We start from the raw sequence: 12,502 nt of genomic DNA on the forward strand, positions 1-12,502 counted from the left end.
GGTGCTTCATTTTAAATGTAGTGATACTTATTATGCTACTGCAGAGGGTTGGTGTTATTTTGAGCAGTATTAGTGGTTAAAAAAGCCGTTTTAATGTGTTCACCGTGCTACTACCGGATTTCTTCGTTAATAGTTCATACATGAAAAAAACTATCTCCATGGCGTAAAAAATAAAATAAAATAACTGACTGTGCCAATTTCATTAAAATATGCCAATTCTCTCTCTCAACCAAACAACCACATTTTAATATAGAATAGACACTTTTAATAGATTTAAATGTTCACCTTCATTGAAACCAAGAAACAATCTGGCAGCTTTTCTACAAAATATAATATCGTAATAACACTCTTAGAGTAGGAGCCTGGCCTCTTCCCATAACACCTCACTACAGTGAAAGTCAAAGTTCACAACCTGCTATTAGGAGCCAGTCCCTAGATCAGCCCAACGAAGAAAACCTTTCTGAATACGGCACAAAAAACAACCCAAAAAAACTACATAAAAGTTATGTTGAGAAAATAATTGCACTGTAAAACAGTAAGAGATAAAAGAGGCATCTTTCATAGTCCAGGAAAAACTTAAAAATGTTATTTTTGGACGATACAGTATGTTGAATCACTAAGCTAATTACAGCCACAACCTTTTACTTCTGTTTCATTAAAACTAGCTACTTTCACGTTTCAGAGGGTTTCGTTTCTACTTTCTTTTTTTCCTACTGACTACCTCAAAATGTAGCAGACTGTAATCATATTTATAACAGCCGTAACACGTGAACCTTTTATACTTTGATTTTCAAAAAAAGTTATATTCCTGTACACGAAACACAATCTCTATTTAATTAATTTGCGACCCTCCAAAGTAAAAGATTCAACGTATTTCCAGGATTCAACCTGAGGTCTGATGGACTGACAAACCACAGAGAACAGGATCACCTCTGCTGTGGGAATAAAGCTCTTACTCGATGATGGGAGCTGAGCGATCGTTGGTGACAGTTCTTCTGAGTCGGATGTGGGCGAACGGATTGACCCTGAAAGAAGGAAACCATAAAAAAAAAGGTATGACACATTTTATATACTGGTGATTAAAGGGGCACTCTGGAAAGTTAGTATGTACGCAGTCTACGGCCACGCTAACTTAAGGTCAAAAGTGATGGTCAAATCAGTGAATCCTACACTTCCCATAATGCCCACATCGTTCAATCTCCACACTCCTAGAAACTAGCCTGGGTATACCCATGCTGCTTTGCGCACAATTTTATTTCTCCCTGCTCGGCAGCCTGGATTCCATGGATCCAATTTTCGCCTCAGGGAGGGACGGCAAGACGATGACGGCGTCTCTGCGACACACGGAAGCTTGTAGTTTGTTTACGGATCTAGGGATCTCTGGTATTTTCCCCGATAAAAACATGTCTGTAGAGTGTCCTTATATAGCGCTACCTTCTTCCCTCATGTTTGTTTTCCACAAACGGCATAGTCGCTCAACGCCATCATGTACACATGAATCTCTGACCCATCGTCAAATTTCTGTCCTGATCTGGAATAATTGATACGAATGGCTATGAGCTACGTACAGACGCATTAGATAGAAATTTGTAGCGGCCTATAAACGGCTCTGGGCAATCGTAAACCACGCCTCAAATACGAGAGAGTGAATATGTGGTTCCCAGACCAAATCTTCTTGACATTTGGTCGCGTTAACCAGCCTACCTAGACACAGGCTTTGTGTTTGAAATTTGAAGTCCCCAAAAAGGCAAAAAAATATAGCCTCACGATTATCCGGGTCAAATTAATAGTGATTTACGAGCCAAATAATCATCAAAATGTTCTTAAAACTCTTCAATTTGCACTAACACACACTGTAGTCACACATATTTTATTGCATTACAAATTGGACATGTATATTTTTTTAGTGAAAAACAAAAATACCTTAAATGAGGTAATCATAAGGTCTTAAGGAGATGAAACGATCAAACTTATCCATTGTTGTTGTTGTTTGATAAATACAAACACATTGATGTTAACTGTACAACAAACACTTTCTAATCCTTTTAATAATTAGAGAATAATTTGTCCTTGAAATAAAATAAATTTTTCTTCATTTGAACTGTTACTTATTGGCTGTAGCCAAATTAATGTTACGGTTAGAGGAAAAACTGTAATTCACCGGTCAAGTCACTCATGAGTATATTCATTATACGGTATAATGAAAATTCGCCACGATTAACGCATTGTGAGTGTTTTTTTATCATAACTGTGACATGTAAAGTTGGTGGCGTACCTCTTTAATGGCACACATTTAAATTGCTAAAAGTTACCTGGTTGGAGAGGGTGGTGGAGAGACCAGATCTGCGGTGATCTGTAATGTACAGAAGAGAAAATATCAACAGGATATTTTGACTACATTTCCATTGTTACGAAGCGTCTGTCTCTTCCATCAACAGCGTAGGAGAAGACTTTGACCCTTGACCTTTTCCCAAAGGTTTCATGTTTCTGACCTTGTTGCTGTCCGCCATGCTGTACGGGCGTGGGCGGAAGGTGCTGACCCTCTGGGGAGGAAGGGAGCGCTCCTCCTCTGATTCAGGGGTGAGCGCCGGGAGACCTGGAGACACCAGCTTGTCGAGCTGGCCCGTACTGGTGCTGTTGGCCTTAGATAAGAAGAGGGAGCTGGAGGGGAAGGTCACAGACCGAGAGGAAAGAATACACAAGGAACAAGACAAAGGAAACATGAGTGGAGAGATGTTGCTTTTGTGTTAATTCATCAACAAAGCTGTTGCTGTTGGAAGTGAACGTGTTGGGGATAAGGGCAGTGGAAAGACAGAGAGGGCAAACACTAAGTATCACTCTGCAGTTTATGAGCTCCTGTGCACTTTCTGCCATTAACAGATTGAGAATACAGATGGAAAAAGGGAAGGGTGTCACATTGGCTTCAACATGAAAATGACCCCATTGAGTTTTCTGTGAGTGTTATAACTTCCTGCTTTTCAAAGTATTGCTGACATACTGAGTTGTAAAACAACTAAAAGGGAGGTGAAGGAAGCGTTTCTGTCATTAACAGTGTCAAAGTTCATCGATCAATCTTTAAACCTGCAGATTTCAGTGCTTTTTGACTTACCTCTCGAGGTGATCCATCTTACTGGGGTGTGACTGGGTGTAGGAGAAAGGGAACCAGCCTTTCCTGTGGAGGAAAGTTTTATTATATGTGATGAATGATAAAACGAGAGCTTCAGGCCGCAAGTCAGGGGTGTGTGTATGATGAGGTAAACTCTCCGTTAGTCTTACATAAATATAATTGTTATTTTCTGGTGCCGTCTTGCACACAACATGAGAAGTCTTCAGAAGTTGAAGAAAAAGTAGTTCTACTTACAGCTTGAAAAGAGCTCAAGGTTAAGGGGAAAGTGGGGACTTGTTTTGTTTATCGTGATGCCTTGTCATATGGCAGTGCGACATTGCAGAGTCCTTTTAATTTTGTGCTAAACATCACAAGGCCTCTCTCAGCAGATCATGCAGTGGTTTTCTACATCAACGTGCGATTTGTAAAACATACCGTCCAGTTCGTTCATTCTGACCGTAATGCCAACCGTCTCTGGGCTCGGAGATGAGAAGGGCGATGCTGTCACCAGGCAGGAAGTGCAGCAAGCAAGCCCCGCCACCTACGCCGCCACCGTCCGATGCTCCGGGAGTGTGAGCGAACAAAGCTTCCACACGGGTAGGTCCGGACAAAGGCAGCATCCTGGGCAGACTGGAGCCTAGGTAGAGGAGAAAAAGTAAAAAAAAACCACAAGGGATTTGAAATGACACATGCATTACTGTAACTGTATCTACCTGATATCAGCTCGACTGTTTATTTTGCGCTCTCCTTCAGCCGTATCAGAGCTGGATTAAATTACTTCTAATACAAACACAACATTTACTTTGGCTTCACATTAAAAGTCAGTGGATCATTTGTAAATGTTTCAGGGAGTAATGAAGCAGAAAAAGTGTGTCTGATTGGCTACTGAGAGTTTGCTCCGTACTTGCTGTTACCAGAGTAACCGTGTCCCCAAATCAACAAGGATCAATCTCTTATGGAATACAACTTTTAAAATGAGGCTTGGAGACCCTCAAACATTTCGTCACGTTGTACCTTGAAAGCCGCCCAGCCTCATTTCACTGACAGGTCTCCTTGGCAGTGGAAGTGTAGCTGTTGCACACACGTCAGTGGTCTTTAGCAGCCACGGATTATGTGATGGCGACGTGGTGTTGCTCCCTCCTGGTCCCACCTGTTGGTGCAGTAACTGCACAGGAGTCATGGCCCTAGAGAGAGGAGCACTGTGGGGCAGCGGCGGACTGTGAGGAGCGCTGTGGGCGATGGGGAGGGTCATGCCGGTGGCGGAGATCTGGCTGAGCAACATCACCGTGGAGGGGATGAGGCTCGGGGAGAGGTTGGATGTGTTGGTGGCCAGGAGGAGAGAGCTCTGCTGGGTCGAACTGCTGGACGTGGTCGGGGTGGATGCGGCAGGGCTCGTGCTGCCGCTGGTGCTGCTGTCAGGTTGAGGGCTGGCTGATGAAGTGAGGGGTGTGCTGGTGTGCTGAGGAGACGCTCCTCGTGATGAACCTCCAGCAGCTCCACCTCCACTGGAGAGGGAGCGGAAAGTCTGGGGGGAGCCATGAGGAGGACAGGTTTCACTCTGGAAGGAGGAGGGGAGTGAGCGCTGCTGCTGGGAGCGACTGGAGTCTCCATTCAACAGAGGAGGAACTTCTTGAATAGAGAGCCTCTGAAATAACAAAGACCGATAAAGTTAACTACCAGGACGTAAAAGTGGCTGATCTAATATTGTGAAAGTTTTTAACTAAATTTAATGGAATACATTTCCAGGTATCAAAGGAAAAATCAAAAGTGTGGTGACTTCACTTGGACTTTAGCCTTTTGACTTGGAAGGACTCGATATGACCAAGAAATAAAAAAGTGTGCAGACTACAAACGACATTATCTCAGGTCACATAAGGACCTACAGACTATGTATCCAAGATTTTATTAGACTAAATGTTGCCTTTTAGCAATAATTTCTCAGCAATATCTGTCATTGACGGGTGGCTGCTTAACTCTATGATGATGAGTTTAGGACTCAACTCAGAAAGACAAATTACTTTGTCCCACCTCTACTTGGAGGTGTTGTCCTCCTGCACCACAGTAAGGAAGCTGGGTGTTATTTTTGATCAGGATTTGTCCTTCGATTCTCACATAAAACTAACTACAAGGACTACATATTTTCACCTACGTTATATTGCAAAGATTAGGAACCTTGTGTCTCAGAAAGGTGCAGAAAAACGAGTCCATGCATTTGTTACTTCTAGCCTGGACTATTGCAACTCCTTATTATCAGGCTGCTCCAATAAGTCTGTTAAGAGTCTCCAGTTGGTCCAAAAGGCTGCAGCTTGAGTACCAACTAAAACGAATCGAAGAGAACATATTTCTCCTGTATTAGCTTCTTTGCACTGGCTACCTGTAAAACCTAGAATAGAATTTAAAATCCTTCTTAAAGAGCTCATAGTATCGTATCACCCGACTAGATCGCTGCGCTCTGAGAATGCAGGGCTACTTGTTGTTCCTAGAGTCTCCAAAAGCAGAATGGGAGGCAGAGCCTTCAGCTACCAAGCTCCTCTCCTGTGGAACAAACTCCCATGTGCTGTTCACGAGGCAGACACTGTCTCGTTATTTAGGAGTAAACTAAGCTTACAGCTATGGCTTACTAGCCCTTAGCTATGTTGTTATTTTTAAGCTGATTTTGTCAAGACGGATGTCTGTCCTCCACAGAGCTGGGTCTGTCCCACGTTCCTGCCTGTTATAGGGAAGGTTTTCGTTGCCACCGTACTCTATGGAGGAATTGCTGGGTCTATGTAAATCATAAATAAGTCATAGAGTGTTGTCTTTACCAACTCTGTAAAGTGTCCTGAGATAACTTTTGTTATGACTTGACACGATATATAAAATTGAATTGAATTGAACTAATATTAGACTTGTTTTATGGGTTTCAAACTCTCGTCCCACCATGTAATCCCTCTGCGGAAACCAACCACAGTGCAGCTGAGATTAAGATGAGTCCAAAGAACAAACATCTGGTGTGGTATAAATAAAAGATCTGACCTGTTCTGGCTGAGCAGAGCCGATCTTGGTGTGGCGGAGGACCTCTGCTATCCCAGCAGCCCCCGAGCCTTGAGGCGCAGTGTGACGCAGCAGATTCAGAGCGCGCTCTGGGAGTTTTGTGGGCTGAGAACATGACTGCTGCCAACATGACAGTTTCTGCGACAGAAGCTCTCTCACCTGAATTTAAATTCAAAAGCACAAAAAGAGAAAGGACAGTTAGAGGATAAGCCTTTTTCTTAACATATAAAAGACTAAAAACAACTGTTAGTTTGTCCTTCAGTACTTTACAACTTTTCTTCCCCCAGCTGACTGTTTCTTAATGAAGACGTGAATCTTCAGAATCAGGTTACAAATATATCATCTATTTATCAGGGGTCAGGAACCTCGGGTACGTGTGCCACCATTGGCATGCAGTAGCTTAACCAATAGCACACCGGCAATATGGAAGTGCCTTTCCCATCAGGAGTGTGGCCTGTTATTTACAGTAACTAGATTGACTTTCTCCACCATCCGCATTCTGTGGAAACCTGCACAACTCTGCCTCTGATTGGCTAGTACTCGTTGCCTTCTTTGCAGAATGCAGAGCAGATGGAGAAAAAAAAGTGCCGGAGATGTCCAGTAATTTCCTGTTTTCAGCAAACATTACTCAAGCAGTAGAAAATAGTGCATTTGTTGGGGACTGTTTTCAACTGTGGATTAATACATCTGGATTTCATAAAGCTGACACGTTACCTAGCTTAAGTGTATTTTCATTCTTCTTTTCATTACCCTTTATTTAACCAGGAATATTCCCATTAAGATTTAAAATCCCTTTTCTCGGAGTCCCGTCCAAGGCAGCAGCATAAACATAAAAGTTTCACATTTAAAACCAAAACAGCACACAACTTAAACATGACACACAACTTAACATGATACATTAACCAAATAAAACAGCTTTAAAAATAAAAAAGAGACAGTACATGTGCAAATTGTATTTAAAAAAGTGCTTAATCCTGCTTTTGAAATAAACATGACACACAACTTAACATGATACATTAACCAAATAAAACAGCTTTAAAAATAAAAAAGAGACAGTACATGTGCAAATTGTATTTAAAAAAGTGCTTAATCCTGCTTTTGAAATGGTCCATGCTGATGAGGGATTCCTGTAGTTTATTCCAAGATAAAGGTGCTAAATATTTAAAAGCACTTTCACCACACAGTGTTGGTTCGAGGAACATTGAATATAATATTCATAACATAAAATAAGTGTAACTTCACCCACTGCATGATTTTGAACCATGCATCAAAGTGTGCATAGGGCTCAGACGGGGCAGAGAGAGGGGGGCTGCCCACCTCAGGATACAGGGCACAGACATTTTAAAATTTCATGACATAGAGACGTCCCAACTGGTTGACTCTACCTCAGCATTGGACTTAAAAGACTGATTTCGTGATTTTTTTTTACATTTGGTGAGAAATGTAAATATTAACACCAGCACTGATGGTGTTTCATTACAGTTCATTCATAACATTAAGTTTACAGCTTAAAAACAGGTTTAAGTGTGCAGGGCCTCTTTCAATACACAGCATGAACAGATCACCTTGGAGTGGTAGTTGATGAGCAGTTTGGTGACGCAACACTGTCTGTCCACCAGGAAGCAATATCGTCTCCTTTCCTCGGTGAGCGCAGACTTGTAACCCGAGGCGACCAGCGTGTCCAGCTCGCCCTGGCGACGACTCATCAACTCCACAAACTGAAGAGAAAGTGAGATTTCACTGCAAACCTGAACATCCTTAAACGTGCACGCACAGTCCTGCATTCACAATCACAGGCATACATGTAGCGTTCAAAGACAGAGTGACCTTTAAGGCACATTGTACGGAGAGAGGAATATGTGAGATCACATCCTGCCTGTTGCACAACGATAACAAAATACAAACCTTTAAGCACCATCCCTTTGAACGCTGACCTTTTCTTTCCAACATAACCTTCCAAGTGGCTGAACCCTTCACCCTCTTATATCGTTCATATTTCTTACGGTAAGGGCTTGTGCACTAAGTTGCTTGTTTTCTGAAGAATCAGCTGAGGCAGATTGTTCTTTAATCTTGTTCACACTGGGTTCCCCCCAAACACACACAGACACACACTCACACGCACACACACACACACAAACGCTCACACAGCTCTGCTTTTTAATCTGCTGTAAAGAGGGAGATGTTTAGGATCTTTTTCCACCACCCACGCGGAGCTCTGGCTCTTCACTTACCTGCATCTCTCTGTCTCCGTATTTGTTCGGGTGACGACTGGCCTGGCTCTTCCTGCGCAGTTTCTTCAGCTGGGACTGGCAGCGCTCGATAGACTCAGATTTAGACCTCCGCTCACTCTGGTACTTCTTTAGGGTGGCCTGAGAAGGAACAGAGTCATAATTCTTTCTTTATGTGTGATAAAACAAGGTTTGACAAAGGTTATATTTAAGATGTAAGTGTGGTGGTGCTAAACACACTGTCCACTTTTATTTATCAAGGTGAACTTGTTTTTACCTTTACACATTTACATTTTACACAATTATTCTTATTTATGCATGTTCCATGATTTATTCAATATTTCCATTAATGAAATTAGAATCAGCGACACAAATAAACTGCCTCGTCTTCCAGTCAAATACTTTCTACTCAAAACACATTTAAACTAAACAGAAATCCTTCTTTTTTTGATGTTTTAACTTACTGTGAGGTATTTTATATCCAGCTCCAGCTTCTGCTCCAGCTGGGCGAGCAGCTCAGAGTGAAACAGCTTCAACTGTTGATGAAAATATCCATATTCATCATTTTAAATAAAGTTTTCTGACACTGTGGCATCCATGTAAAAGCCTCAGCACAAGTCATCAAAGGAAAATTGCACTTGAATTCTTACAGGCTGCAAAAATGTTTTTTTTTTTATAAACTCTAAAAACTGTATACTCTTATACTCTGGATGCTTCATTCATAATCTTTTTATTACTTTTGGACAGTTTAAAAACAACAGCATGGCAATGTCATGAAGATGAACATTATAATCCCTTTATGACCCAATTATATTAAATTATATTATTAAGTAAGTAGGTAAAAAAAAGAGTAATAATAGGTATCAGTAGTTCACAGATGTGATACATAAAGAAATAAAATGAGTGCATAGATAAAATATTAATAAAGCAAAATAGATATTTGAATACATCAATTTGTAAAAAAAATGTATATGTATATATACATTATATATATATATATATATGCTAGAAATGATTACACAAAGACAAGAAAAGAAAAAGAAATTCATAAAGATGTAATAATTTAAATGAAATAAATGAATTAAGGTGGTGTAGCCACTTTAAACATGATGTGCTATTTTAAAAATGGTTTCTAAAAACGATTAATTGTCGATAACATGAAATAATTTGTGCAGAGCAGCTGAGCTCGCAGTCTTACCACGTCTTCCAGCTGCACCTGAATCTGTCTGTGGACCTCGGCCATCTGAAACAGCGTGTCTCCTGTGAGCAGCGGTAAAGCACAGGACAGTGAGGACAAGTCAGTATTATTCATCATTTAGATCAGCTGCCTTTATTAACTACAGTGCATCTTTAATCTGTGCAGAATGTCTGAACTCCAATAATGACCGCGCACATCAGTGTCAACATCAACGTGTACAACGAGTGAAAAAACATCATAAAACTCGCTGTTTTAACAGTTTCTCATTTGCAAAGTGGCGATCAGCTGTGAGTCCCTCCCTCGGTCACACAGCACTGTTGTATGCGGTGGATGGCATCTCGCCCTCCGACTCTCCTGCCTGCCTCCCCCGCTGTTTTCAGCATTACAATGAGATCATGTGGTGTTGTTAATCTCCCAACAATGACCCTACTCTCTCCCTTCCCTCTGTTCTCTCTCCCTCTCTCTCTCTACATTTCCTCATTCCCTCTTGTCTTCATCTCCTCCCTCACCGACACACGCAGCTCAGACTATTTTCATCTTCTCTCCAGCTGTCACGTCAACTCTCTTAACTTTATTAGGTCCATCACTAATTCGTTTTTATCCCCTCCCACCTCTTCAACACGGTCCTTCTCTCCCGGACGCCCACTCACCCAGCTCTTTGGAGCCTTGGCTGTCGCTCGCCAGCTCTCCAAGTTTCACCAGAGCATCAAAGTACCCTTTGGCAGCCACAGTTACTCCTGAAGAAGAGAGTACGTTTTAAGGGGAAAACTACAAAATATCCTGTCCAGTGACTCGTCTGAATGGTTTCTGAATGATCCTGTGTTTGACTAACCTGTCAGGGCTTTCTCGTAGTGTTTCCCCATGGTCACAAAGTTCTTCAGACTGGGGTTGAACTGGTCCAGTATCCCCTGTTGGCAACAACACACACAAATAGCGACAACAGGCAAATTATGACACGCAAACTCTTGAAGCATTTCTATATTTCTAACAATTTCACGATACTTTATTGGTTCCACTGTTGACAGATAAACGGACAAGAGGAGTCGTACCTTATAGACATTTTCGGTCATCTTGTTGACCTCTTCTGTTCGAGACATTTTTGCTTCTTCTCAGTTATATGCTGCCACTACGTACGTGTTGTGTTGTTTATCTCTGTAGTTCAGGGCCCTAAGCTTTACTGCAGACAGCAAACCCCTGAAAGAGAAAAGACAAAGAAAATGGATACAGGGCAGTGAGTGACTCTCAAGATGTACCCAAAAACTTGGTGTTTTTACCTTCAGGTCAGTAGAGGAAATAGGCTGTCAAACCACTTATTTTTACACAGAAAGTGTCGGAAATGTGATGATCTATGTGTAAATAGAGCCTCCTGAAACAACTATTTAATGACATTTTATCAAAACCTGACTGGAGGATTCTCCCTGGCTTTTAGGAAGAAACAAAAATCTAAAAATCCTCAGCACAAGAGCACAAGAGTCTCTCTGGTGTCATTACTATGTTTTATAAATGGTTGAAAGTAATGAGGATGTCAGACCGTCTCAGGTTTTGTCTGAGGGGCACCAGTGTTGTTTTCCCATGGACCTCCTCTGTATGTCTCAGCTGCCAGTTTCTACATTATCGCTTGGCAACATTACAGCAACCCAAATATTTCTCCAAGATTCGTGTGCCAGACGAGTTATACCATTTCAGATAAGAACAATGGGCTTCTCCGGCCTGAGTCACAGGTGTCAGAGCACTGAATAAACACGCGACAACAACGTTTCCTCGGCAGAGGGGACAATCAAGAGGGGGGAGACTGCTCCTGGGGTTAAAAGATTCCCAGTCTGGATTTAATGGTGAAGTGCTCATTTTGGTTTTCCCTGTGCAGTCCTCCTTTATTATCACGGCGCGATTACAGAGAAAACGTTGACCCAGATCAACTAATGCTATATGACACAAAGAAAACATTTCCAGACTCTTGCTCATTAAGGCCACCCCGGTGTAGTCTGTAATTGTCGGCAATAGTCTGCAGGACAAAGACAGAAAAGTGGGATCTTTGTCCTTACTTTTCTTTTTTTTTTTAGTTTGAAGGACTTTATAACTTTGCATTCTTTAAAATGATGATGTTAGAAAAGAAGCATGTGTGTGTGTGTGTGTGTGCGTGTGTGTGTGTGTGTGTATTCGAGCTTTAATTCAAAGAAATAAAGTGTTGCTTGTGTCAGGATGCAACAGGAACAGTCTGCAGGTGGTTGGGAAACTGATACAGAAGGTGCATTCATGTAGTTCGTCCTCTTTAAAATTTCCTCAAACGGTTCAGCAGCAAACATTTAATTTAAAGAAAACATTAATGCCACTTAAGGTTGCAACATTTGATCAGCAGACAAATGATGTGGAACTATTTTGATAATTGAATACTCCAAAAAAATGTCTGGTTCAAACGTCTCCATTGTGACAATATGATGTTTTTCTCTGTTTTAAATTATGTTTATGTTTTAATGGCACTATTTTGTAGCTGCAGCTTAATGTCACTGCACAATTTTTAATTACCAAAAAACTGCAGAACCAAAAGAAAAATTGTGTTTGAAGGTTTCATGCAAAGCTTAAAACTAACTGTGCATTTGGTGGTTTTTGGGGTATTTCTGTTTTTACTGCCAGACATTCATGCATCTCGACTTCTTGCATTTCTCTAAAGATCAATGAATGGTGCAACACTGCAGCTTAAACTACAACTACATCGTATTACTTGGAATTACTGAGGCAAATGCAACATTTCAAACAAAAAAAAGCACAGGTTAAACACACCAAACCTGCCTGCAAACATGAAGTTACACAGTAGATGTTAAAAAAAAAAAAAAAAAGCACCCTGCCATTTTCCCACAGTGCAGTTCAACAACAGCTACCTGTTGATCTCTCAGCTCCATTTGTGGAACAGTAACACACAATTCAGCTACTTTGAAAAAG

The 12,502-nt window shown here is 41.4% G+C and overlaps 1 protein-coding gene across 1 annotated transcript; it reads right to left on the minus strand.

Moving 5' to 3' along the window:
• Nucleotides 1–927: 927 nt before the first annotated feature.
• LOC310950558 (BAR/IMD domain-containing adapter protein 2) lies at nt 928–10,729 on the minus strand. Its single transcript, XM_083918437.1, has 14 exons — nt 10,615–10,729; nt 10,398–10,473; nt 10,216–10,302; nt 9,566–9,627; nt 8,832–8,903; nt 8,371–8,508; nt 7,705–7,857; nt 6,122–6,298; nt 4,121–4,751; nt 3,542–3,743; nt 3,110–3,172; nt 2,493–2,661; nt 2,313–2,353; nt 928–1,025 (listed from the first exon to the last, which is right to left on the minus strand). Exons 1-14 carry the CDS (start codon nt 10,660–10,662, stop codon nt 953–955), a joined length of 1,992 nt encoding a protein of 663 aa, XP_083774563.1. The 5' UTR covers nt 10,663–10,729; the 3' UTR covers nt 928–952.
• Nucleotides 10,730–12,502: the final 1,773 nt, after the last annotated feature.

The sequence above is a fragment of the Echiichthys vipera genome (assembly GCF_963691815.1).
Source record: "Echiichthys vipera genome assembly, chromosome: 8".
Classification (NCBI taxonomy): domain Eukaryota; kingdom Metazoa; phylum Chordata; class Actinopteri; order Perciformes; family Trachinidae; genus Echiichthys; species Echiichthys vipera.

Excerpts from the sequence above, each read along its gene's own strand:
- LOC310950558 (XM_083918437.1), bottom strand. The coding sequence starts at position 10,662 with ATGTCTCGAACAGAAGAGGTCAACAAGATGACCGAAAATGTCTATAAG. Across the intron at positions 8,904-9,565 it reads AGGTGCAGCTGGAAGACGTG|TTGAAGCTGTTTCACTCTGA; the intron begins GTAAGACTGCGA and ends TTTCATCAACAG. Across the intron at positions 3,744-4,120 it reads GAGGCTGGGCGGCTTTCAAG|GCTCCAGTCTGCCCAGGATG; the intron begins GTACAACGTGAC and ends TCCTCTACCTAG.